Source organism: Malaclemys terrapin, chromosome 16 (genome assembly GCF_027887155.1).
Source record: "Malaclemys terrapin pileata isolate rMalTer1 chromosome 16, rMalTer1.hap1, whole genome shotgun sequence".
NCBI lineage: Eukaryota > Metazoa > Chordata > Testudines > Emydidae > Malaclemys > Malaclemys terrapin.
The window spans coordinates 29,791,915-29,819,612 of record NC_071520.1 but is presented as its reverse complement, the minus strand read 5'-3'; the positions used below and the strand labels follow the sequence as shown (position 1 = coordinate 29,819,612).

Sequence of the window (27,698 nt, the reverse complement as noted above, 5' to 3'; positions counted from 1 at the left end):
GATTTCCTGGGTGTAAGCACCACTGTCTACTGCATTTGAATTCATCACCGTGTCTTCTGAAGAACAGCGTTTTATACAACTGCCACATGCTATCATTCGGAGAGAATCGGTCTGCTCCAAGGTGTCTTTGAGCAGCTGTGCCCTCTGTGCTCCAGACCGTGTGCCTGAATTGCTTTGAATCCATCTGTCTGTATCTATAACCATCATTAAATCCTTACGAATATCACGGACTGTGTGTCTTTGACCTCAGAAGTGCTGTTTCAAAAAGTAAATTGTCAATTCTTATTTTGCAAATCGAATTGAATACAATTTCTGCCGATGAAGTGTAACCAGTAAATTCTATTAAGATATTTATGGGCTCTTTCTACTCCAATCCATCTCAATCTATTCCACATACAAGCCCAAGGAACCAGAATGAAGTATTTTACAGTGGTGACCTTACAAATCTAATTGCCATACTTACTTATTTTCATTGGTAACAGGAATGGTCTTCCCTCCAGGAGTAAGTTCATGGCAAACAAGCTGAGGGAAGAAATCATTATATTGCTAATTACTGCCCGAAAACGTCACTGGACGGAGAAGCCTTTCAGAAGCTGGGACTTACCATCAAATAATGACTTACTTTTACAATAAAACATTAGGATTTAAATGTTAAACAATAATCCTGTTTCTACTCCCAATCAGTGTTTCCGTTCAATACGAGCACAGCAACTGAACAGTAGGGAATTGGCCGATGGAGCCGGCTTGTCCCCTTTCCTCCATTACCATCTACCATGCACATTCCATACAAAACACATTCAAAGAACCTTAAGGTGAAAAGCGAAGCCATCAAAAGCCAGGAAATGGGCCACCTTAATTCTGGCTCCTCCCAGTCCAGTCTGTAATTATGATCACAAATTCTTCTGCAGGTCCCTCCTCTCATTCAGGCCCTGATCCAAAACCCAGTGAAGTTAATAAAAAGACTCCTATTGAGTTTGATGGGCTTTAGATTGGGCCCTCAAGGCATAGGATGGAAACAAGGCTGCCGGTCAGCATGTTTTACCTTCCACAGTCACTGCATGGTCCTATGCCTGGTTTACTGCACACCGGGCAGAGGACAAAAGAGGGACATTCCTCTCTCTTTAGGCTCATCACCATAGCATCTGGGCACTTCACATACACTAAAGAATTTATCCTGGTCACACCCCTGGGAGGTAGGGAAATATTATTCCCATATTACAGATGGGGAATGGAGGCAATAATAATGGAGGTGAATAAGGGACTTGCCCAATGTCACACTGGGAGTGTGGCAAAAGGAAAGAACCAGATCCTCCTGGCTCCCAGTCCAGGGCTTTAACTTCAAGATCATCATCCCTCTTCCAGCAGACACTAGTCTCATTCACAACACATCACGCAACGGCAGAGAATGAGGCAAAGATGCTCAGGACCCCAAATGGATTCATGAAACACCCTGCCTTGTTCTCCGGCCAACGTGCAAACTGAATGAGGCCTGGGTCCGGTGGAAAAAAACATGGTAAAAGATCATGTAATAAAACTTTACTATAATGCATTCAAACAAGGGGGCTTTAGATTGGGCCTTAACTTTGTTGTTTCTGACTTCCAAATACTTTACTTTGCAACCTTAGGTTCATTTAATGTAGGGATTTTGTATGGAATTTCCTATCTTTTAAAATAAGAAAAAACAAATTAAAAAATTCAATCATGTTCAAATATTTGCTAGGCAGCAGCAGAGCACCTCTGTACTATGCAACAGGCACACAAGGCCTCCTGCCACGCTCACCTTTCCATAGTAGGCTGAAGGAACAGCGCCCACCTCCTTCTGCATGCGCCCATCTACCTTCTCTCACAGCAAAGGAGCAAGACTGCTTTGCAGTCCTGCTTCCTCTCCATTCCCCTTCACTAATCACAGGGACAGGCAAAGTATCATCAATGAATGTTATTGAGCTAAACATGGCGGGCAGCATCACTGCACCACTGGCAGTCCAGTAAGAAGCCGCATTACAAAATCCAGTGCACATGTTCAAAGTGATTAAAAAAAAAACCGAAAACTTGTAACAACTGATATTATAACCAGGTTTCAACAAACCACCCAAAGGCATAGGTGCAACCTAGTGACCACCATCTCCCTGCCAAATTTCAACTTTCCACCAAAAACTTGCTAAATAAAAAGTAGACAAAGGAAAAAGTCTCTTTTTCCACTCGCTTGTTTCTTCAAACAGGGGGAATCCTTCTGGATCACACTTCCCAAAACAATTCACTTTCAGACCGGGAACAAGCCTGCCATATTTCAGCCATAAAAGTACAAGGCTAACAAATTTAGAAGCAACTGAACGTGACTCCTGCATTACAGATCTGAAACGGCCTGTAAAAATCCAAAGGAGAAGTATAACAGAATAAAGAGCACCTCACGTCATCAAGCAGCTATGCAAACAAAACTTGGAAAAAGTGGTTGATTCTAGACAATCACAAACACCTCTTGGGAAAACACGGAGAATATTCCATGTAGAATATTCTGCCAGCAGGTCAGCTTGCACATGGGTTTCTTTCCTCTGTCTTGCACAAGACACTATCAGGGACATAAGAACATAATTCCCCAGGAGCCAGTCTGACCCACACTGAGGAATGCCTGAATTCATAATCCTCTGTTTGGGGCACCAGAGGCTTTTCCACAGTAATGGACACTGATGTGTTTGGATCACCAGATCTGGTTCCAATCGAAACCTCTCCCTGGAAACATCGGACAGGCAGGCAGAACACACCAGGTGAGCTGGAGTCACTCACTCAGGAGAGCTGCTAGAAATTTACAACAAAAGGCTTGAAATCTCCTATCCCAATCACCAAGGAAACAGGCTGCCTGGGCACGGAAACCTGCTTGTAACTCTGAGCAGGTCTGAGGAAATTAATAGAAAGAAAGACAGGAGCAGAAAGGAGGCTAAATATGAAGGGGAAACTAGCACAAAGACGTGCATGGCCTACCTGACCCATCACATCTTCGTCATAGGAGAGCGTTAAGCCCAAGTCGCTGATATCTCCGTCGTAGCGCTAATGGAATGACAGAGGAGATGAACGGGGGTCAATGCACAACCACTGAGAACACCAGCTTAGCACTTACAGACCACTCACCCTGTAAGGGATCCTCACTGGTGTTCTACACTGAGGCAGAGAGGATATGTGACTGTCTCAAGGTAACAGAGGGCGTCAGCGTATGAGCTGGGACTAGAAGGCAGGAATTCCTGGCTCCCAATCCTGTGTTTAGATCACTAGAGCACCTTCCCTTCCCTGCTTTACATGGAGCAAGAAATCCCAAACCCTCCACTGCCACCTACTTTTAGGCTCAACGTTCACTCCTACAAGCGCAAGTATTTTCATAGCTAACGTGAGCATTGGCTCACAGGAAGGGGGCTTTTACTAGACGCAGCAAGCCTAACATTTCTAACAGCAGCCAGACAGAGAAATCCCTCTCCTCAACACAGGAGGAACCAAGTGTTTTAGTGTCTGGAGACATTATTAATACCCAGCTCCCATACAGTGCTGCTCATTCACAGATCTCAATACGCTTTACAAAGGAAGTCACTCATTATCCCCAGTTTACCGACGGGGAAACTGTGCCACAGAGCAGGGCTGTGACTTGCCCAAGGTCACCCAGCAGGCTGTGGCAGAACCGGGAACAGAATGCAACTCTCCCAAATCCCAGTCCAGGGCTCTAGCCATTAGGACACACTACCTCATTTAAAAGGGCTTTTGGAATTAACCTGGCAGGCAAAAACTTTTCATCCACCCTTGCTGGCATCATCATTTAGACCTCTGAGCAGCACGTTACAGTGAAGCGGGGACGTGGGAAACATATTGGTCAAACCTTAATGGAGGTGAGGTTTTTGTAGAACTCGGAGTCCAGAGAGGGAAGTTCATCCACAGAGCTGTAGAAGCTACTGTGACGGTGCCCAAGCAGCTGACTCAAGAAGAAGGAAGCAAAGGGAACATCCACAACTATCCCCTGCAATGAACAGGAGAGAGAACATGTGAGCAGGCCACTTGCACTAGCTTTGTGCAACGTCTCTAGTCGCCAGTCCTACAGGACAAACCGCAAGCTTCTGGCTTGGACTGAGGCACAAAGTACAGCTTGGCCAACCAAACAGCTCCCATCCTCTTAAGAGATCCATCACTTCGCAGCCCCTTCTCTAAGGGGTATCTCTGGGATTTGGAAGCATCATCTCATGGGGGGGAAGGTCATGTTCTGCCTTTCTATAAGCTCCTGGCATGGGAAGTTCTCAAAGCACTTTACAAATATTAACGAACCCTCAACAACAGCCCCTTGTGATAAGCAGCAGATACTGCCCTACTTTAAAGATCAGGAAGTGAGCGGGGAAGTAACATGCTGATGGTGACCCAGTGAGTCACTGGTGTAGAAGGGAAGGGAACCCAGGAATGCTGACTCCCACTGCCTTGCTCTGAACACTGGCCTGGATCTACTACTCCAAGCATGGATCCAGATTCAGAGAGGATCTGCTCACACCAAAGCCGCTTCTCAAGCAGGTTATGGGGACTTCTCTATGAGCAGAGTGGCTACAGACTACCAGCCCCATGGGACGTACCTATTCCTATTCCTCCCCACACCCATGAGCTCCTGGAGAACATGAATCCATCCTGTTCAAAGAGATGGCACTGTGGGTATGGAGATAACGGATGGCTACAATGAATGTGTTGGCATTAATGCAGCGGCTTGAGCACAGAAATGACGAGCGTCAGAGCAGTGCATGTGCAGAGGGGCGAGAGACAGGGACATGGCTAAGCGTTCTTCTAGAACTGCAGACATTAGAAGTGGCTTGCACCAGTCATCTAACCCTTCCCTCAGTGCCCAGCGATTACCTCCCATCTAGTCCCATGTCATTTAGGTGCTTCCACCACTTCGTTTGGGAGATGATTCATTCTCCTTATATTTAGCTCAAGGTGTCCCTTTAATTCCACCTCTTGGCTTTCACTTTACCTATGAAACACACTCGCTTCTGGAAGTTAGAAAGCAAAATTTGTTTCCCTCGTGGCTCCATCCTTTTCCAGCTGGCAAACTCCGTGGTCTGGCCTGTCTTTGGAAAGCAGTGCCACATTACTACTACTCGGCAGTGGATCCACCAGCAGCAGCAACGATGGCAGCAGAGGGAGCCCACGTACTCTGACACGAGCAATTTCTTTTACGTTTTGTAGCTACAAGTGAATTTTTCAGTTGGATATTTAGGCATATTTCACCTACTCACTCCCTTGCCATTGCAGGGACCTCGGGCACTGGTGGCACCTGTCTCCGCTGATCTCTGCCTGTGGCACACAACAGTTCAGAGTCCCTTGAAGACTAAAATGCCTTGGTTTAACTAAAGTCATTGGGCTCAATCTAGGGGTACCTGGGTGAAATCCAATGGCCTGACATATGGGAGGTCAGATCTCCTGGTCTCCTCTGGCTCTAACCTGCACGAAGCAAGGCCCTCAAAGCTGGCATTTTCAAAGGAGCCCCAGGGAGCTGAATGTCAGTAGGATTTGGGCACCTAATTCCCTTTGAGAGTCCCAGCCCAACAGGTCTATTGCAAGACGGCATTACTCTTATACATCATTCCTCTAGGCCATTCTGCCCCCCTCACCCTGCCGGAGCACACCAACAGAATGCAACGTCCTCGTACAGTTTGCCTGCACACCCCCAGGGCTGTGACAAGGTGTGTGCAGGCAATGCTACCCCAAAGCGGGAGACGTCCACGTGCTGGCCTCCTTTGGCTTACCTCATACACAGCCTTCCCAAGCATTTTGCCCACAAACTCAAAGAGCTGGAGATAGTTCTCGTGGATGTAGGATGTCGGGGATGGATACAGCCTCTCGTCGCCACTGGTCGTCTACACAAACAAAATGATGAGACAAGACATCAGTATTGTGACAACCAGAGCCAGTTTTCACTGGTCATTTCAGACTGGGAGGTGGTCAGAGCCTATTTCTGGAGCTCAGCATCAGTACCTTAAAGAGGTTGAGTGCAGGGTCAAACACCTTCTTTATGATCTCCTCCAAGAACTCTTTGAAAACACCATCTTGATCAATACCAGCCTCATCGACACCCAGATCATTCACAAACTTCACTCGGATAACTCCCTTCATGAGGTTGTGGGTCAGCTGCCTTAGCTGTTCGTATCCATCCTGCCCAGGTGAGAATTGCCACACATTAGCCGTGCAGAAGGACACACGTCTTCACAAACGTGCAACACTGACAGGTGTGTGCACTGGGATATAAATGGTATACCGGCATGGTACGTGGGAGTTCACATCCACAAAGACAGTGGCAAACTCTTTGTTCTACCCCCAAATCCGTGGCATTAACATGATATAGCAACGTGCTAAGTTTCCTAAACATATTGTTTCATACAAAGACTGGAAGTCACCACATCCAGGATTCCTGGGAAGAAATCTGCCTCCTCTTTGAAGCAGCATTTCAGAGATGGGAAAACTCATTGTGCTGTTGTGTGGAAAGGGAAACCACCACAGCTAGTGTATTATAGTGTATATATACAATTACAGCTTTACACACCACACACTACAGTTACCTATACAGCATTTACCTATAGAGGCAACAAGAGGAATGAAGCAGGAGACAAGAGAACTGAAATGATTATTCAGCAGCTAGGCTAAAACTCTTGTTTGACAAATGCAGAGAGTTTTTTTAGTGTAGCACAGCATCAATTATACGTTATCTTATTGTCCATGTCACTAACAGACAAAGAAGAGACTTGTGCCTTAGAGAAGACAGCAAATCCTACAGTTAGTGAGATTCTAGCACAAATATGAATTTAAGGGAGCATGAAGTAAAGAACCAAAGCAACCAAGTGGTCTGGGTCTGCACGCCCTAGGCCCGTCCCTCCAGGCCTCTGCTCCAGTACATGAGAACATGGCACATTTGAACAGACCCTGACTCAGGTGAGAGAAATGTGGGGACGCAACTAAGTCAGTAATAAATATGTGAGAAAATCACAACTGAAATTGGTAAAAAAAAAAAAGGAGATCCTGAGTGGAGTGCTCCGTCCGTTACTGCAGGTGAAGGCAAGAGATACCACCCGCCCCAGAATTGAGCAGGTTTCTGCTGACCCCCATGCTCCAAAGGGAGTATATTCTGCTGCATGACTACGCAGGCATGTTTTCTCTCTCATAGCGATCAGAGTTTGACATCTAGCTGCAAACTCGTCAATATGCACCGGATCACTCAGCAAAGGAGCAGTGCGTGTATAGAACACAGACGGATGTCAAGTCCCAGGGTCTGATCAAGGCATAAAAGGGAAACTTTCACAGTTTGTTACAGCTTAATGGAAAAACCGGGCAGCACCACCAGAGTCTCCACTAGGGAAGGACGAGTTTTTGGTGCCTGAAGGAGCTTTCTAAATAAGATGCATCCATGACAGCAAAGAGAACGAGCCCTAATCTATTGAAAATGGAAATGAGCATAAACAATGCTGACTCCACCTTTCAATCCTTTCGGCTTCTGGGAGTTGTACAAAGCATGTGTCTGGGACGCAGCACAGCCTGGGCCTGAGCTCACCGTTTCACCCACGGTTGGATCTTCTGAGGCACTTATGAGTTAACCTTCAGCCCGGTAAGGAACAGGACACCCCGCGCTAGATTTCATCCCATCAAACACACACAGCACCATTTCCCAGCCAGCCCACAGCCTACCCTCATCAGCACCTAGATGAAGAGCAGCTGGCTCAGCGAACCCACGCAAGTCTGAGGTGCTGCGGAGAGGACAAAGGAAGCACTTTGAAGAACTTGCCTCCTCCCCCCAGCATCTGTTCTCAGATTGCTACGTCAGCCCGCAGTGCTGGGACTCCCCACTACTACTGGATGCCCAAACACCCAGGGTGGCAAAATATGTCCACTCTCATCGGCAACTGGCCAGAAAGTGGTGCTCTCCCAGGCCCAGGCCCGGGCAAGGTGATCCACGCATTCAGGAATCTCCACACTCAGCTACTGCAGCTCTTCATATCTAGAGTGATCTGCACGCTCACGCCCTTCCCCGAGCGTTACAGTAGAAGGCTCATGAGTGCACGAAACAGAACTTCCCGGGAGCGGGGCCTAGGCAGTGGAACTCACAGCACAAGAATGATCAGGAACCTGGCTGCGTTCAAAACTGGATACCAACTCATTCTTTGGCCTTAGCTGTCCCTTCAAACGCAGGCAGACACAAAACAAACACACACTCCGAATGCTCCTGCGGGCTGGCAAAGAACCAAAAGAAAGACACTGTTGCTATTTCTATTGTTAAACATGCCCAGATACTATGGCAAGGGCCCCACATAGGTACTAGATCAAAACCCGGGCAAGCACTGAACCACTCATTCACAACACAGTCACCAACAAAACCAGGTTCCTGGCTGGTAGATTTGCTTCTGAGGGCCGAGCCACTCACCTCCAGCATGCGTGAGCGGCGGATAGTTATGTGTGTGACGTGAGGTGATGCAGAGCTGGTTTCAACCAGCCCAAGCTTCTCCTTCTCCTTTGTCACCATGTTTCGGAAAAGAAGAACCCTCTAAAAAAGAAATCCAAGAGAGACCAACAGCGTCAGGGTAATAAATCTCTGCACTGCACCTCGTGGAAGGTACACATGCTGCTCACCCACCTGGATGGATATTCAGTACTAGACATAGACAAATGGAGCAGATAAATACTGCTGCTTTCACAACCATCTGCAGTGTAAAGGGGAAAATTTAGCTAAAGAAAATTATACCCAGGCCTAAATCCTACTTGCGCTACTCACGTGAGCAGACCCATTGAAGTTATCAACACCTACCCAAACAAGGCAAGTGGGATCTAGCCCATGATACCGTTTTTGACATTATGCCCCACATAACTAAGAGACAACCTTCTGTGTTTGATTCAGGAAGGTTCCCACTTAGTGTACATAATGACTGCGGAGAGGAAAGGCCAGATCCAGCGTGAGGCAGTCTAGAAAGGGACAGCTTGGTAGGTCTGCATATATCCTGCCCATTGGGCTGATTCCTGCCGCCAAATGGGGCGTTGCTGCCAGCTTGAATCAGCAGGGATGAAGGACCTTCCTTCACAAACAAGACCTCTCTAATGGCAAAGAAGAGACCTTTAACACAATGGAGCTACAGTGGATGCTGGTTATTAGCGATCCTGATATTGACAAATTTTAGTTATTAGCAACATTTCGCTGAGAACTGATCCCATTCCACTGACTTTAATGTTAATGAGATTTGGATATTAGCAACTGTCAGGCCTCTTGCTGACACCTTTTTTCTTGCCATGCAGGCGGGCGGGCCCCCGGCTCCCCCAGTCGCGGTGAAAAGCCCCAGCTGCAGGCATGTTTGCAGGGCTGCAACTAGGGAAAGCAGCACCTGGCTATGCAGAGCTTGGCCCCTGAGCTGCAGCTGGGCCTTTGCTGGGGTCCCACACAGCACCTCTCCCTGTGCTCTCTGGGCTGCACTCTACCCTGGCACATCCCAGAGCCCCCACTCACATGGAGAGCCCCGTCCATGGGCGGGCTTGTGTGGGTGCAGCCAGGGAAGGAAGCACTGGGATGTGCCAAGCCTGGGCTCCTGGTGCCAGGGCAGGGAGCAGCACAGAGAGTGCAGGGAGAAATACTGTACAGCCCTGTGGGCCCCCCGGCACCTTCACTCCCCGGGCAGAGCCCCAGCATCCAGGCTGCAGCCCTGCCCTCCCCGCAGCCCCCCCTCCCACTCTGCAGCACTGGGACTCCTGCATTACCTCCTGTCGGGCAGCCAGTCCCTGGCCATGGGCTGTACCACACTGCTGTCTCAGGCATGGGCCTCTCGCCTATGGCCAACCTTTGGTTATTAGCAACTCTCATTTCCCAGCAAAAAGATTGCGAATAAGCTGCATCCCCTGTATTTTCAAATGGGCTTTTGGGGTGTGAATTCAGCACTGGAAAACCTTGGAGACTCAAGTCCCTTTCATTCACCCACAGGATGGGCAGTAGCAAGGCAGCCACTCTCCTGGCATCCAGCACTCAAAGCCCTCCTGCCAGGTCTCACTCACATTCTTATGGGGGATGACATGCGGGATGTACTGCAAGAGCAGCTGAGCTCGCTTCTTGTCTTTGTCCAGCTCTTGGAAGAGCACACTGGGTTTGAGGTCCCTGAAAAAGCAAGACACATATTCAGAGTTCCCGGAGAAACACACAGAGAAAACAGGGCTTGGCAAAATCAGTGGGGATAACATTTTTAAAAGCACCTAAGAGATTTCAGAGCTTAAATCTCTTCTGAAAATGGGACCTGGGTGCTTTTGAAATTTGTACCCTGTACAAGTGATACTGAGAATAATCGCTCTACAGAAGAGAGGGAAGCGCCATCACCAGGGACTTTAAATTAAACAAGGCAAATGGAGTGTAGGGAACAACCCTGACCTGGGGCTGGCAGAGAAGAACAATAAGGAAGTTCCATGTCTAACAAAGCGACAGCGTCCAAAATGGTCAAGACAAGAGCCACTGTGCTGAGAAAGCCATACAATCGTACATGCACCTGTCTAGTAAATAGGAGATCCTGGGTTCAACTCCCCGTGTTGCCTTATAAGGGGGGAGGGATAGCTCAGTGATTTGAGCATTGGCCTGCTAAACCCAGGGTTGTGAGTTCAATCCTTGAGAGGGCCACTTAAGGATATGGGGTAAAAATCTGTCTGAGGCTTGGTCCTGCTTTGAGCAGGGGGTTGGACTAGATACCTCCTGAGGTCCCTTCCAGCCCTTAGATTCTATGACCCAGCACGAGGATCCAGCACTCACTTTCGCAACCAGTGGTCCTCAGGAGCAAAGCGCCGGCGGCAGTCTCTTTCATACAAGATCATCAGCCAGCCATGAACAGAATGGAACAACTCCAGCGTCTCTCCTTTGGCATTCTCTACAAGACAAACACGGAAGTAGCATTCAGGGCCTCCTACACACCAGTGACTGACACGTAGCAGAGAGCCACTCCTTTCCCCAGCACAAACAAAGGGGGCTAAGTGTTCTCCACTTCCACTGGCTTTAGGGGAATTGAAGGGTCTCAGCCTCTCTCACAGGAAGTGCCCAACATCTGCCAGGATCCAGGCTTGAATCCCTTGGCCTTGTTACTAGCTACTGCAACCAGCACCAGCAAAAGGTAAACACACTTAGATCGAAACGCTCCAGGTATGGGGTATCCAACACTCTTCTGATTCGGCACAGATTTACCCCAAAGCTGGAGTATATTCTTCTCTGAAACCTCACAGAGCTGAAGTAACAGGTTTTGAAAATGATGCCCCATAAATTCATACTTTAATAAAACACTGACTGGCTGGTTTTTATATGGTACCCCAACATGGCATAAAGAAGAACAGGAGTACTTGTGGCACCTTAGAGACTAACAAATTTATTAGAGCATCTGAACGGCTGAATGGGGGATAGTTTCATTTCAAACATCCTAAGAATTTGTAACACTTTCTGTGCACAGCATTCAAGTCATACTAGCAAACTGGCTGAAGCCTCTGGATTAATCGATTCACGACTACTTTTTAAAATAATGATCGTGGTCCCCTCAATCAAGCTGCTGACGCACTTACCCACAATTCCATCCCAGATCATCTTAAACACAAAGGAATTGAGGAAAGAGGAGATGGTAACTAGCTCTTCCACTTTGAATGAGATCTGTTCTTCATAGACTTCAATTTCGTCGAGAATTCTGGAGGAGGAAAACAAATGTTGGTTTATTTCCCTTTTGAGAGGACTTGCAGAGCGTGCACTTTGCCTGGCACATTTAGTGGGAGTTCTCATTTCCTGTGATGACTAAAACAGGAGCTAAACCCCTAAACCAATAGTATGTATTTACTGATTTTGATCAATATCTGAGTTTAACATAAGACAGCACAAAAAGTCTGAGAAATAAACTACACCCAATACAGTATCACATTTAGAACATAAGAACGGCCGTATTGGGTCAGAACAAAGGCCCATCCAACCCAGTATCCTGTCTGCTGACAGTGATCAATGCCAGGTGCCCCAGTAGGGTGACCAGATGTCCCGATTTTATAGGGACAGTCCCAATTTTGGGGTCTTTTTCTTATATAGGCGCCTATTATCCCTCACCCTGTCCCAATTTTTCACATTTGCTGTCTGGTCACCCTATGCCCCAGAGGGAGTGAACCTAACAGGTAATGATCAAGTGATCTCTCTCCTGCCATCCATCTCCACCCTCTGACAATTTAGAGGGCTTTTTACTCGTAGATTGCAAAGCACTTGAACAAGGTGGGTAAGTAGAATTATCTTCATTTTACAGTTGGGAAGACTTTCTACATAGGCAAGGAGGTGGTACGGGGTCACACAGCGAATGGGCAGTGGAGCTGTGAATAGTCCCAGGTACACAGGCTCCCAGTGGAGTGTCCTGCCAGCCAGACAATGCCCCTTCTTATAGCATGATGTGTGCCTTTGAAGAATTTGCCCTGTGTTAAGATGCAGCTGTTGCACACAAGCATTGAGAAAAAGTATTCCTAGGGCATCCAGTGCTGTAGTACCTAGTTACCTCTCCTGCCACACGCCCATCCCTTACACAACACACTCTTTGCAAAGCATGCAGTTTTGCTCTTGCATTTTAGTTATCTATATGTAATTACAGCAGCGTTTTGGCTCTCCACCCTGGCACTCAAAGAGCATTTAATCTGTATATTCGAATTCCGTGGAAAGAGCCATCTGCTAGTAACCTACGTGATAAGGTGTCGAGAACAATCACAAAACAGCATCAGCATAGCCAGCAGTCTCTTGGATTCCTCTGTGTCATTGTTCAGGCATTCCAAGAAGAGTTTTAATCCACCCTGGGGTCCCAGCTCACAGATAAATGCCCACAATTTGGGCAACAGGTCATCAAGATAAGTGAGGCCTACAGGAGGGAAAACGAAAGAAAGCAAGCCTTAACACAGCTCTTTTCCCTGCATGCAGGGGAAGATGAATATGACCTGTTTCAGATAACAGTTTATTTTGCAAAACTATCTACTGGTGAAGAGGAAAGTCACACAGTGGTCATGGGTGCGATTCACGTGAACAAGTATTCTACAGTCACAATGAGATCAGAAGGAAGCCTCTTAACCAGCTAATAATACTTTGCACACCTACAGCACCTTTCAGTTAAAGATTTCACAGCACTGGACAGGCATCAGTTAACAAAGCCTCTTGTGACGCAGTCATTATGATCCCCATTGTACAGATCGGGAAGCAAGGCACACAGGGCAAGGTCATGCAAGTTGCTCAAGGTCACAGAGTCAACGGCGGAGCCAGGAACAGAACCCAGGAGTCTGGACTCCCAGTTTCCTGTTCTAGCCACTAGACCAGTGATGGCTTACTAGAAAGGAGGGAGGAGGTGGTAAGAGAAATAATTTGTTCTTAATATAACCTAAGTTCCCTGTAAACTGCGGGGCTGGGTGGCCGCCCAGCAGGCTATCCCTCCTCCCACTGCTGTGTGCTGCCCCTGCCCTCTGCCTTGGAGCTGCTCCCAGGAGCCTCCTGCTTGCTGTGCAGAGTGGGGAGGGGGGGAGGAGCAAAGAGAGGAGGAGGAGAGGGGTGCTGATGTCAAGGTGTTCCCCTCCCTCCACCCCATCTCCACAGAGCAGGGGGGACAACACACGACAGGGCTTAGGACAGAGGGAGCTTGCTGGCAGCTGGTGCTACGTCTGAACTTGCTGATCTACTTAAAAGGGCAATGTACTTAAAATGGGGTCAGGGTACTGAAAGGGACAACACGCGTCTATCTCTGTCACACACACACACATTGTTGTTACTTCTTTCCAAGTGTCTTATTTTAGTTTTCTGACTGGTCTGTGCATTTCATAATTTTTATTTCTCTCTTACACTTAAATTTAATTCTTTGAGCAGTGAGTTCTAAAATGTCTAACCTGTCCTGCCTGGAGTAATGATCCCTATGGTAACTTTTTAAAAACATACATTATATCTCGGTTTTTGGTTTCTGCTGGTGGTGCACATCCGCACATTACCTCGATATGATGCACAAAATTCATACCACACATGGATGGAAAAAATTAGAGGGAACACGGAATATAACGGAAGCACGCAATGGGATCACCACATAAAGACTGGTATTACTGGGTATTATTCAAAGATATTGCGCCAGATTCAGTCAATAAGAAGTGAGCAGGTTTCAATGGAGCAGAACTTGCTTTCATTGGTATTCTAGAGAGCTAACATTTGATAAAGCAGCGATGAATGCTATTGATCAGACATATGATCCAGGATAGAACAAGCTTTGCATCCAGCTGGTCAATAAACAGCCCTGTGTAATACAACTACCAGCAGAGTCAAAAGAATCAGTGAGAGGCACAAGTTTAGAGCTTTAGAAGATTCCACCCCCCTCTATTTTAAAAGTTATTTTGAAGAAAAGACAAAAATTCACATCCCCGCACCCCACTGACCTGTGAGTATCTGCAGCCGGATCTGCGTCAGAGTCGTCAGCGTGGTTTGGTACAGCACACAGACGCTGCAAACCTTCTGCACCTCTGCTGAATCCACCCGCTTGCCTCCAACTGGCTTGAGGATGTTGCGGACAGAGGCGGACTTCTGGAAGGCTCGCTTGAAAAGATCTGGTGGGAGATAAGGGGAGACACATGAACATGGGTCTTGGAGACGGAGACATTCATCACCAGGTGAAGTCTTATCCTGGGTCACCGGGCAGCCCCATAACAATGGGGGTTTTAGTAAGGACGGTAACCGATTGAGTGGGTCATGCCACAGAACTGCAGATTTCTGTGAATTCCCCATGGCAGAATGCTTTATAGGAACATTCTCCATTCCATAAACACCAAGCCGTTCTCTGGGGACACGGGGATCATTCACAAGTCATTCTCTAGTTTCAAACGTTACCCAAATGTAATAGGAATCACTAGTTGTGCTATAATATCTAGCACATATCTACAGTAGACTGAGTCAGCACAGTTATAGGGGGTTAAAGCAAGAGACTGTGACCTAACAATTCCAGAGCTATAATCCAGGCTCTGCCAATGATTCCTTGTGAGACCATGGGAAAGTCACTTAACCTCGCTGTGCCACAGTTTCCACCTGTGAAGCTGGGATACTATCCAACCACTGTAAGATACGGAGACCCCCCAGTAACAGTGGTAAGGATTACATCGTGCTTTTCATCTTCAAACCACTTGAGAAACAATTCAAACCCTACTTGGAAACAGGCAAGTGTCCCCAAGAAGATAAGTGACTTGCCAACGTCACAGTGTAATCAGAACAGGGATCAGACCCCAGGAAGAACTTGCCTCTAGCTAGGTAATAGCAGGTGCTGCAAAAAACTACTCAAAGCCTTTGACTAAAGGGAAGAAAGTCAAACTTCTGCCAGCAAGAGAGAGAAGACACAGAGCCCAGGCCCTGGCCTGTACTGAACTAACTTTTCATGGGAAGGCTGTTCTGTGGGGAAGCGGTTTGCCCTGACGGATAAGTCGGATCCTGAGTCTCCACCAGCTTCTTGCTGAGAACATCACTGAAGAGGATGCGAATTAGATGGACTCCCCAGAGATGCTGCAACTGCTTTGTGAGCAGAGGCATGGACTCATTTAACCTAGAAGAAAAGTCGGGGCAAGGGAGAGAAAGAGATAGACAGGTTGTAACAATGGCTTTATCGCATCTAACAAGCTGCATATGAATGCCGTGTTAAGGTTGCACAATTAAAATACAACTCAGGACATGCAAGGCGTTATGGTGGACACACTGTCCATCCTGACAGTGACAGAAGGTACTGCATGTGTAACCTGGCCACGTTATGAATTAAATCTCAGAATTACTTGTCTCAGAGATCCTGCTCACTTACCCATAATCTACCGTCTGGGAGAACCAGCCAAGGACAGGGTGCCAGTGCGTGAGGTTGGATTTCTTTTGCGACACATACTTCTGGCAGTAAGAGAGCATTTGGATAAGCACGCTCACAAAGTGAGCAGTCTCTTCCTCTAGCACTTTGTCATTCAAGGAGCCCAGATAAATGAGGTTACCTGAAAAAGAACCAGCAGCAGCCTTTTGAAGAGGAGTGACATTTGTATGAGAATTAGTATGAGACCTTTACTGGAGACAGAAGGGGGTTGAGATCAGTCTCTCTCCACCACCTCTCCACTCCTCACCAGTGCACGGCCGTATCCCACCCGTCTGCTCCCAATGCTCTGGCCAGTCTGTTCATAATCCCCTCCTTGTTTATTTGTTAACGCAACACTCCCTCAGGGCCTTCAGTAGTGACAGCAGGAAAGGGTAATTGTAAAAAACCATCAGTATGGGCTGCTTCCTGCTCCCACTGAATTCAGGGGCAAAATTCCCCATTGACTTTGATGTTAACTTTGGAGAATCACTGAGGTCCTAGGTCTTAAAACGAATTGGGGGACTGAATGGGTTAGAGAAACCAGGTCAAATTCAGGTCTGGAATAAGCAGGTGCAAGTAACAGTGAGAGTAATTAACCATTGGAACAACTTTTCAAAGGTTGTGATGGATTCTCCATAACTGATCCTTTTTAAATCAAGACTGGATGGTTTTCTAAATGATCTATTTTTTAAATGATTTATTTTATTTTATCTGCTCTAGGAATTCTTTTGGGGAAGCTCTATAGCCGTACGTAAGAGATCCATCTAGACAACCACAATGAACCCTTCTGGCCTTGGAATCCATAAAAATCTACAAAGTCAATGACGCTCAGTGAATACAGTGTTTTCACGGACAATGCCCTCACTCACACAGGGTTTGGATTAAGCCTCAAGAACCATTCCTTAAAGAGATTCAGATCCAATTCAGTTGTCCAGTGACCAAAATCTGTCTCCTGTTCTCGGATGGTTGTTCATTGACTTTTTCCAGAGGAGTCCCTGGTTTCAGCCCAGTTTCCAGTACACACTTCCCACACCAAGGTGACGCTCTGTGCTAGCGCAGGATAGCCTCCCATACCCATTTCATTTGCTTCCCGCCAACACTTCCTGCGCAGCATTATATGAAATAGAGAGCTCCTAACAGTAGCCAGGATAGAGAATCAAGAGGCCATTCATGAATTACAACAGCTCCTCTGACTACTTCCACAGAGCTGATGTGAACTCAGCAAGTTTCAGTAGCATATCAATATAGGAGGTAATTTCGTGTTTGCTGTATCAGTGTCTAAATGGAGAGCAAGCTGAGGTTAGGATTTCCTGTTAGCTCAAAATGACACATCTATAGGAAGGGGTCTCTTCCTGAACCACCCTCCTCTGTTTCCTGGGTCTCTTAGCATGACCCTCTACGTTCACTTAGTCCTGCCTCAGCGCAGGGGGTTGGACTGGTTGACCTCTTGATGTCCCTCCCAGCCCTACATTTCTATACCTTACATTCAACCTGAAGTTAAGTGTCCTTCCAAACATACATGACGCAAGTTATTTTAGAAACCACCCAAATGGTTGTTTCAGAAAATGTTGGATTTTAAAATCCAGAGTCCTTGACCCCAAGAGAGGAATTCAGATTTCACTCCCACAGGGCCCTCTCCTCAAAGCAAAGAAAGACTCTTAAATTTCTCCTCTGATGTGGAACATGCTCAGACTCCAGACACATGCTTACCCAGTAAACAAAGAGTATGGCTTCCTTCTAAACACACGCAGACATCTCGGCACTGAGCCTCACGACTTAAAAATAAGATGAATTTGCGGAAAAGGTCATGGGATTCTAGCACTGCCAGACGCTGAAAAACAGAATTGTTTTTAAACGATTGAGAAGTTGCAAGTTAAATTAACAGAGTGTCACACAAAAGCCGCCAGACCTGACACCTCGTCAGCGATTCAGGGTGTCTGTTCATTCCTGTGAGCAATCACTGCGTTCAGGGGCTGCACAGGCTTCATGCCAAAGAATCACGCTAAAGAGGAGATCTCACAAGAAGATCACAGGCATGTGGGGAGCCTGCCACAAGGGAGATCTGCAGGTGAACTGGGCATATTCTAACCAGTCCCAAGGATAACCGTCACCTGCCCTGAGTCTTTGGCAGTTAAAAATGCCTGCATTCCCTGGAATTCACCGGCAATCGGCCCATGCTGTGAAAGGGAGCAGACAAACCACATGGTATTAGTGGGCAGTGTATCACTGCTCAGCGAAGATCCCGCTCTATGGGATAGATGATTTTGCATCTCTTTGTTCCTTCGCTCCCCTGTCAGAAATCACCATGGGGATGGAAGGACAAGGTGTCCTTCCTAAAAACAAAGAGAAGCAGAGTAGCCTCAGGTCACACACACCCAGCTGAATACGTTAAGGAATAATTTACACCCCAAACTGTGCCACTTGGAGTTTCTCTAAACCATGGAGATGTCCAGAGTTGAGCGGATAAATCTCCATGACAATGTCCTATTCATCTGCATGCCCCGCTGAGCTGGGAGGAGGCTCTGCATTTATCAGTTGTTGCCACAGTATCTTATCTGGTAAGAAATGTGCACAGCACTCTAAACACCAACACAAAGCAAACCACTCTAACGGCTACTAAAACACAGACTCAAACCAGTTTTGAAACCCCAGCACAAATAACATTCTGGCTTGCTGTTATTTATGAGCCATCCGGTTAGGGTTGTCAAGGTGGCTGGAGGTGATGCCGGCCACGTCACACCCTTGTGTGCCACAGGCTATGGAACTGATGTGCCTTAAGAGCGTCAGCCCAATTAGACATTGGCATGGTGGGAAGATTGACGAGAGGCTCCACTAGAAATCAGGGCTTGGGTGTGCTAGGCACTCTGTAAGAGCCTCTGTCCCAAAGAGTACATGATATACACACACAAAGACATTTTACAAATGGGGAAACTGAGGCATGGAACAATTAAGTCATGCAAGGAGCCAGTGGCTGGGCCAGATCTCCAGGGTCCTAATCCAAAGATTTAACTACAAGAGCCTCCTTCCTGTCTGGTCTAGGGCTCCCCATGCCACCGCAGCTCAAGCTGTGCACAGTTCTACAGAGCTCACTGAGGAGCCTGTTGCACACAGAATACCAAAGAGAGCTGTACCAGCTTCCGCAGCATTCGAAGCCCAGGCTATGAAGGATGGGGGAGGAACATGTGTTGCCATTAAGAGGCTGATCCAACTCTTTACTCGCCATTCTTTGTAACTGGAGAGTCGCGGCTGACTAATTACAGCACATTTGATATGCCAAAGGGCTCAGGATTCTGTGATGGAGCAGCCCACGTACCTCAGGTGTTAGTGTAGCAAGGTGAGTCCCGATTGCAGGCACTGACATGATATGGATCAGGAACGATCTCAAGAGATTGTCAGAAAACTGAGCAGCAATCACAGGGCTGAAGAGAGAAAAAAAAATATGTCAAACCTCACACTTTGTGCTTCCTAAGAAAAGCAGCCTATCAGAACTGGCTTCTGTTCTCACTACAGAGGTCAGTTCGAAAAGAATCAGCCCCCTATGGCTTCTGCTATCATGGCGATTTAGCAACATCCATCATGACCCCAGGGAATCAAAGAAAGCCAGAGGCAGCGCGGAGTCTTATTCCCTAATACACAGCACCTCCCATGTCTCTAAAGAGCTCCATAAACGCTAACTAGATTAAACCTCACAACACTCCCGTGAAGTAGATAAATAAGTAATTCCCATTTACTCAGGCAAAGCTTAAGTGACTGATTCAAGACCAGTTTGAGTATGGGGCAGGGTGAGAAATCACTCTACTCTTACTGGAATGATCAACAGAAAAATCAGACTTGAGCCTGTCCCATGATCCCAGAAATGACACTTATGGAAGGAAACCGGTTCAGAGTTAGCTCGTGAAAGTCTTTAGGGATACTCCTTGGGCACCGTGGTCTGACACCAAGTGAACTTCCCGTGAAAACTTTATTTTGAAACGCAGGGGGGGTTTTCTAGCTAGTCCCTCTTTGGGGACACAATTTACACACGCAAATTGAACTACGAGCACAGATCTGATCATCTGCACCTCTACCTGACATGCACCCATAATTATGTAGCTAGAGGCGCACTGGCAGTTCATTGTGAGATGCGAATCACACTTGCAGAAAGAAGACCAGTTCCTTCAGACTATTTACCCAACACACAGAAATACAGCATTCCAAGTTTAACCCCACAACTGATCTTTACAACTGATTTATAAACACTTGATTTTAGGGGTACAGAGTAGAAAACAAAAAAAATCAAGCTCTCCACCTAAATTAGCATCATGCACTAATACGACAAACTCACAGACAGATACAAAGAGAGAAACACAATGAGAAACTGGCAGGGCAAGAGGTCTTCAGACAGACACTGAAAGCAGCTTTGGGTACGTATCACCCCAAGCGGCTTTTGCTGCCTTACCGCAATGCAAGAGAAAAGATTGCAGTTAAAGTGCCTTTGGACAGGGATGGTCTGGATCTTGCCAAGCCATTCGTTAGCAAAATCTGAAAAGAAAATTGCAACTCTTGTTAGAGAAAGAATCCAACTGTGTTCTTGAAGGACATGGTCACTTTCAAGAGATATAAAAAGAAATTAGAGAGAGTGTTGCTTTAATGTGGTTGTTTCAAGTCACTGGCCTGGATCAGAGCATTTTTGTTCCAGGTACTGGGAGCACAGAGAAACTGCATTCAAAGAGGTATACTATGATCACACTTGCTATTTTTATAGGGCTTTTCTTCAGAGGGTCTCATGGCCCTTTATAATCCATAAAGAAGCCTCGCAACAACCCTGTGAAAGATGGAAAAAAAGTGAGGCACAGAACGGTGAAGAAACCTGCCTAAAATCACACACAAATTCAATGGCGGGGCTGGGAACAGAATTCAAGACTCCTGACTCCTAATTCTGTATTTTAACCAGCTGCACTGCACTGCTGCCTTCCATCGCCTAATGAGATGATGAAATGGTAGTTATTTTAAATATTGCTCACGGAAAGGAGGGGAGGGTGAGTTTTTTGGTTTACCGACTGTGACGCTCTGTACCTTGGCGGAACACCCAGCACCCCCATGTTCATCCTTGGGAAATGATTGTGTGGCATCCAATGCAAAGTTTGTCGTGTCAGCTGTCTTCAGAAGGCTCATGATGCACTGAGCATTGTTGTTACAGTAAGGTTAGAAGTTATAATTTCATGTATGTAGTTATGAGACTGAAAATGTATCCTCATGGCTTAAAATAAGCCCAGGCAAAAACTTTTCAAGAGCAGAGACAGATCACACCTCAACAGGGCAGGTATGGGACAAACCCAGACCAGCCTCACAGGAACAAAGGACACTGGCCCAGGCAGCAACACAAGAATCTGTTAGACTCTCAAGGGAGTTACCCCCATTCCTTTGGTCAGTTTGGAACCGCGATGAGATACTGCTCACCTGACTCTGAGGGCGGGGTAAGGCAAAGCCAAGAGGGAAGAGAGGACATGATAAAAGGGAGAGACATTTGCCATGCTCTTCCTCTCTCTTCCACCTACATCTACAGACACCACACCAAGCAACTTAAGCGCTGATCAAAGGGACAGCCTGGCTGAAGAGCAACCAGCCAGCCTGTGGTGAGAAGCATCTAAGTTTGTAAGGACACTGAAAGTGTTAAGATCAGCTTAGAATGCATCTTGCTTTTATTTCATTTGACCAAATCTGACTTGTTATGTTTTGACTTATAATCACTTAAAATTTATCTTTATAGTCAATAAATCTGTTTGTTTGTTCTACCTGAAGCAGTGCGTTTGGTTTGAAGCATGTCAGAGACTCCCCTTGGGATAACAAGTCTGGTACATATCAATTTCTTTCTTAAATTGACTCAGACAAGCTTGCAGCATCCAGCGGGCATAACTGGACACTACAAGACGGAGGTTCCAAGGGTTGTGTCTGGGACCGGAGATATCGGCTAGTGTCATTTGGTTGCAAGTAGCTGGGAGCAGCTTACATACCAGAGGCTGTTCGTCAACAGCCCAGGAGTGGGGTTCTCACAGCAGAGCAGGGTAAGGCTGGCTCCCAGAGTCAAGGATTGGAGTGACCTAGCAGATCACCGGCCCAGATAACATCAGAGGGGAACGTCACACCGACCATAAGCAAAGTATTCTCAGAGAGAGTCACTGCCAATACATACCCAACCCAAACATGAAACAACACGGCCGGAGAAACTTAGAAATTAGTTAAGGCAGAAAACACTGCAGGGTTTGCAAAGCACATCAACTATTATAATCACGAACAAACCTGCAGCACAGAATAAAATCCCTTCTGATTGAGATGTCCCATTATATTTGCACAGATGTGGTTCATGGCAGGTCGCAGGGTTTCTCCTACGAGGACAAAATAATGACATTTCTGAGAATTATATGTGTGTCATATAATCTATATGAACTGTAGTCAGACATTGTAAATTATGACAAACTTCTATTATCATAATCATACAGCTTGGCAGTGCATACAAGAGAAGAAAAATATCCCCTTTCTGCAGCCCAAGCCGGAAGACTTTGAAACAAAGAGAGAGGAGAAAGGTCTGGATGGGTGGCTACAACAGGGTTTTGGAAAGAGCCACACAGACCTTTTCCCCGAAGTATTTTCCACGTGGAAGTGTCTGTGAAGGTAACAAGCATCGTGAGGTGCAAATTGACCAGTTTAGAGTCTTGTAGGATGTCAGGCTGGAATAAAAAGAACATCAACATTAATAAACCAAGTCTACAACACTAAAGTGTGAAACCACAAGACACACAGAGCTAAAACCAAGGAAAGATTTTTACCTTAAGCTGTTTGAGAAACTCACAGCAAAACCACAAGATGTCCTTGATCTGTTTGATCCACAAGAGTGTAAGATCCTTAGAAAGTGCTAATGACACATACCACACCTACAGATAAAGAACAGGAGAAATTTGTGGTAACTTTTTCTGCTCCGTTGCTTATCCAGCATACAAGCCCACAAGCGGTGTAATAAAACTACTTCCACAGGCCATGCAGATCCCAGCACTGGACCAGAATTACCCCGTCCCCGTAATAACTAGGCCAGTTGTAAATCGTACCATGCGGGAAATGCCCTTTTGACCCTTATGGGTCCATGTAGCTATCCTGGGTTTTTCTATGGGGTTTATCAACATATCAAAACAATCCACCATGGAATATAAGTGACACCTGAGTGTCTCTCACTCTTGATATTTCAGATTAGTGAACTTCTAAAAAAAATAAACTTAAATCCCCCTAATGAAGTTGACTTGCTGACCTTGGGCTCATTCTCAACATCCATACTATTCAGGATACAGCGACACAACTTTTCAAACCTCTGTAAAGAAAGAGACGCACATGTTAGTGTACTTCCCCACAAGTACAGTCAGTTACTTGGGGAAAACTGTTAAAAACGGCAGATTACGGGAAGCAAAGGCCTTGCACACTAGAAGCAACTGAAGCTCCACTGAGACCAGCATCTTGTCTTTGGCAGTGGCTAATACCGGTATCCTAAGAGGAAGGAAAAACCCGTTGATATACATCATTGCTCCCTTTTAGATTCCAGATTACTCCTTGGCCTGAGAAGGAATCAGTTTACTCCTAGGGGTGACACTTCAATGAGGTAATTAGTTACTGTAATACGGGGGTCAACCAACATTGTGGCACCAAGGACTGACGGGGAGGAGAGAGAACATGGCTGGAGCTCACGGAACTGTATGTCACACTAAGTATACATTTAAAGTCAGATAGAAGTACTACAACAACATTTGATTTACTTGTATTTCTCCTGGCATAACAGAAATTGCTTGGGAAAGAGGCAACTTGGAACAACAACATACAGCTGAACAGATTTAATACAACTTAATATGGCCACTCATCCTCAGAGTGCTTTCCCCCCTGACTGCCCTTCACAACCCCCCTGGGAGGCATGTATTAATATTATCTCAATTTTACAGATGGAAAAACTGAGGCTGGGCTATTCGGGCTTTGTCCTCACTGCAAAGTTAACTCGGGTTCTTATTTGAGTGTTGCCCCTAATCAGAGACCCAGGAACACACAAAACCCTCTTGCTTGAGTGTGGTGGTGCTTTACACCGGAGCTACCTGGCCCAGTGGGTGTATTAGTAAATGACTTGCTCAAATTAACTGAGTGTCGGAGCCAGGATTAGAACTCAGGAGTTCTCAGCAGTCGGTCCTGCTGCCTCCCCACTGTCCTCACCATGGCATTACAAGACAAAAGGAGCTGCAGGTCACTCTCTGAACCCTCCATGTTGTGACAAGCCAAGTAACAGCTCCTACATATTAGAGAGACAGAACACATTACACATTTGTAATCTGAGGGGGGAAAATGCATCAGAGCAGCAGCGTTACCTCTTTGTCCTCTTTAATTCTGAAAATGAACAGCAGTTTCCTGGAAATTTTGAAGATGGAAAGTGCACTTCTTTTACTGGAAGCAGATTCATTTATTTCAAAGAAATCCTCCACTTCTCTCCTGGGAAGGAGGAGGAATCAAATGTTGAGCATTTTAAAAAGCCAGTAGTCTACAGAAAGAGCTCAGTTCGCAACAAGCAACAACGCCCGTGGGGTGGAATTTCACACACCTGATCTCCCTCTGCAGCCAGCATCGACAAAGAAACCTCCTGATCAGGGCTTGGATCTGAATGGCAGCTCTCTCTCTCTCTTTCAGCTCTCTCCGCTCCTCACGGGCCTGACGCGCTTTATCGAGGAACTGGGCTTTGGATGACTGTGCTGTACCGAACATTTTTGCAACCTTCCACAAAGATGAGATCGGGGGAGGGAAAGTAAGGAGTTACCTGGATGTTAGATTACATGCAGCAAGTGTGTTTAGGGAGCCGGGAGCGATATGGACACAACATACAGCCCCAGGACAGGTGTGCATGGAAGGACAATTCCCTGCATCGCTCCAAGAGACCTGCTTTGATTGGTTTGGACAGGCTGTGTCCACCTTCAGACAGAGGAAATTAGGTGTCCACAGAACATAGCGCATGAGCTGGGCGCCAAAGTACAACGCACACAGGGGCGCCAAAAGCGCAATGTGTCAGCAGCAGAGTTAAGGGGAAAACAAGAACAGGTCTGGTACCAGAACCCCTATCAGCCAGCACATTTGCCTCTCCTACTTCCAAACCTCCACCTCACCCCCATCAGCTCATCATGTTCCCACATCAGCTTTAATCAGAACTCTCTATAGATGCTAAAGGGCAGAGGAACAAGGGTGGATAAAAATAGAACTGTCTGAAATAAAGGAGGTGATGGAAGGACCCAGTTTATCCAAGTGTAATCACCCCAGTTTAGACCATGAAACAGCTGTCAAGCATGTTGGGAATCTCCCAGTGTCCCCTTTGGTAAATGGGGACTATATAGCATCTTTCTTTGTAGGAAACTTCCCCATTACCTCCCCACTTCATCTCCCTGTAGTTGGTTGACCTGTCCCTCTAGTGAGGGAAGGCTGGAGGCTAGTCCTTCCAGAAAGCCACTTTTGGTGGGGATGAGGTCACCATGCTCCCAGCCAGGGAAGAAAGAGGCTGAAACTGGTCTTGAACTCAGATTCCTCAATGTGATAGCATGTTGCTCTGCCCCTAAACCATCTAGACTGGCCCACTCTATTGCATCTGTAACAGGTGAATTGCTCGGTAAATATTTAGACGGTTTCAATACTTGTGGAGCAACAATCACAGCCCCAGAGCCTTCAAAGCTCAGATGCATACATTTCTACGGTGTGAATATTAAAGGCAAAGAATTTTTATAAAAACTTTACACAAAACTCACCTGAGGATTTGCTTCTGCAGAAGAAATACTGATACTCATCCATATACAAACACGATCCACATCTGCTCTGATTTCAAATAGAGTCTCCCTTCGTCTCTGTAGAGATAAACCAATCAATTCTAGATGCTGGGGGGGGGGGGAGGGGGTCTATTCATGTCATTTGTTGTTCTAGATGTCTTGGCTGTACTCACCTACCCAAATCACCCACACAGCAGAGAGAAATGTTGGACAAACCTCAAAACACAGAAAGGTGCATCATGGTTTTGGTCCACCTGCTGCAAGTGGTACGTCTTAAACCTGCTTCGGGGAAGTAAAAAAAAAAGTTTATTTCTCATGTAAAACTCTCCTACCAGAATTTCCACGTCATTACATTTCATAGCAAAGCCTGACAAATAAGATAACAAGAACAAAACACCAGGATTAAGATTATTATGAATATTAACTAATTTCTTTCACTAAATCTCCCTGTATACATCTAATCCACCTGTCACCATATCTGGCTACCAGGCGACCTCAGAGTTTAACAAGCCCTTTAACAGAGTTTCCAGCTAAGAGAATGGGTCACACAGAATCAAGCGCTCCTCCTCCCAAACATACCAGCTTTTGACCCCTCATGTTCTGCTCACCCCTTAGCATCAAGTACCCCCAGATTCTCTACTCACATATGCTCCAACACACAAGGTACCTCCCTGTCCCCAAACATTGCTTCCACCCTAATGTTACAACTCTACCCCCGGACGCCTCCTTCGCCCAGCACCAGGTCACCCTGCCCCCCAGATCCCCCAGCACCAGGTCACCCAACAGAACTCCCCAGACCAGGTCAACCCTCCCTCCGCCCCCCCATTCCCCGGCACACTCCCTTCCCTCCCAGGATCGTGCAGCACACACCCATCCCAGCACTAGGTCACCCCCCAGGATCCCCCAACACACCGCCCCCCCACCCATCCCCAGGATCGCCCAGCACACCCCTTTCCCCCCCCCAGGATCGCCCAGCACACTGCCCCCCCCCAGGATCCCCCAGCACACCCCTTTCCCCCCCCCAGGATCCTCCAGTACACACCGCCTCCCCCCCCCAGGATCCCCCCGCACAGCACACCCCTTTCCCCCCCCCCGGGATCCCCCCGCACAGCACACCCCTTTCCCCCCCCCGGGATCCCCCCGCACACCCCTTTCCCCCCCCCCGGGATCCCCCCGCACACCCCTTTCCCCCCCCCGGGATCCCCAAGCACACCCCTTTCCCCCCCCCGGGATCCCCCCGCACACCCCTTTCCCCCCCCCGGGATCCCCCCGCACACCCCTTTCCCCCCCCCGGGATCCCCCCGCACACCCCTTTCCCCCCCCCAGGATCCTCCAGCACACCCCTTTCCCCCCCCCGGGATCCCCAAGCACACCCCTTTCCCCCCCCCGGGATCCCCCCGCACACCCCTTTCCCCCCCCCGGGATCCCCCCGCACACCCCTTTCCCCCCCCCGGGATCCCCCCGCACACCCCTTTCCCCCCCCCAGGATCCTCCAGCACACCCCTTTCCCCCCCCCCGGGATCCCCCCGCACACCCCACCCCTTTCCCCCCCCCCGGGATCCCCCCGCACACCCCTTTCCCCCCCCCGCGATCCCCCCGCACACCCCTTTCCCCCCCCCAGGATCCTCCAGCACACCTCTTCCCTCCCCCCGGGATCCCCCCGCACACCCCTTTCCCCCCCCCCGGGATCCCCCCGCACAGCGCCTCCCCTCCCCCTGAGGATCCCGCAGGACCCCCCCCCCCGCACTGTCCGACACCCGCTGCACCAGGGCCCCCCAGACCGGTGAGCAGCCGCCTCACATGCCCGCCCCTCAGCGCCGCCGGGGCCGCCTCCGCGAACGCCCGGGGGGGGGGGGGGGGGGGCAGCACCCCCGCCGAGTCCCAGGCCGGGGCAGCAGCCGAGCGCCGCCTGTGCGCCGCGCTTAGCCCCCCGCCCGGGAACGCAGGCCCGGCTCAGCCAGGGGCCCCGCTAACCGCTCCCGGGGGCGCCGGGGCCCCGCCAGCCATTTGCACACGGGCACGCCGCCTCCCGTGCCCC

General features: G+C 47.8%; 1 protein-coding gene across 4 annotated transcripts in view; it reads right to left on the bottom strand.

Annotated features, from left to right (window-relative positions):
• Positions 1-27,520, bottom strand: part of UBE3B (ubiquitin protein ligase E3B) — a 33,966-nt gene extending 6,446 nt beyond the window's left edge. Inside the window, exons 1-25 of one of the 4 annotated variants that reach the window (XM_054006121.1) lie at positions 27,461-27,520; positions 25,834-25,939; positions 25,643-25,738; positions 24,457-24,626; positions 24,227-24,347; positions 23,134-23,193; positions 22,661-22,765; positions 22,465-22,561; positions 22,134-22,219; positions 20,293-20,375; positions 19,168-19,273; positions 17,565-17,685; positions 15,819-15,996; positions 15,400-15,569; positions 14,419-14,586; positions 12,704-12,875; positions 11,566-11,684; positions 10,772-10,886; positions 10,033-10,132; positions 8,423-8,542; positions 5,989-6,165; positions 5,760-5,870; positions 3,857-3,994; positions 2,977-3,042; positions 464-522 (exon numbers count right to left, since the gene is read on the bottom strand). In XM_054006121.1, the coding sequence (XP_053862096.1) occupies positions 464-522; positions 2,977-3,042; positions 3,857-3,994; positions 5,760-5,870; positions 5,989-6,165; positions 8,423-8,542; positions 10,033-10,132; positions 10,772-10,886; positions 11,566-11,684; positions 12,704-12,875; positions 14,419-14,586; positions 15,400-15,569; positions 15,819-15,996; positions 17,565-17,685; positions 19,168-19,273; positions 20,293-20,375; positions 22,134-22,219; positions 22,465-22,561; positions 22,661-22,765; positions 23,134-23,193; positions 24,227-24,347; positions 24,457-24,626; positions 25,643-25,681 (2,681 nt within the window). In that variant the 5' untranslated portion in view covers positions 25,682-25,738; positions 25,834-25,939; positions 27,461-27,520. Of the gene's footprint in view, positions 1-463; positions 523-2,976; positions 3,043-3,856; positions 3,995-5,759; positions 5,871-5,988; positions 6,166-8,422; positions 8,543-10,032; positions 10,133-10,771; positions 10,887-11,565; positions 11,685-12,703; positions 12,876-14,418; positions 14,587-15,399; positions 15,570-15,818; positions 15,997-17,564; positions 17,686-19,167; positions 19,274-20,292; positions 20,376-22,133; positions 22,220-22,464; positions 22,562-22,660; positions 22,766-23,133; positions 23,194-24,226; positions 24,348-24,456; positions 24,627-25,642; positions 25,739-25,833; positions 25,943-26,304; positions 26,425-27,441 lie in introns of those variants that run through there. The other 3 variants (XM_054006120.1, XM_054006124.1, XM_054006122.1) reach the window with 3 other exon arrangements.
• Positions 27,521-27,698: the final 178 nt, after the last annotated feature.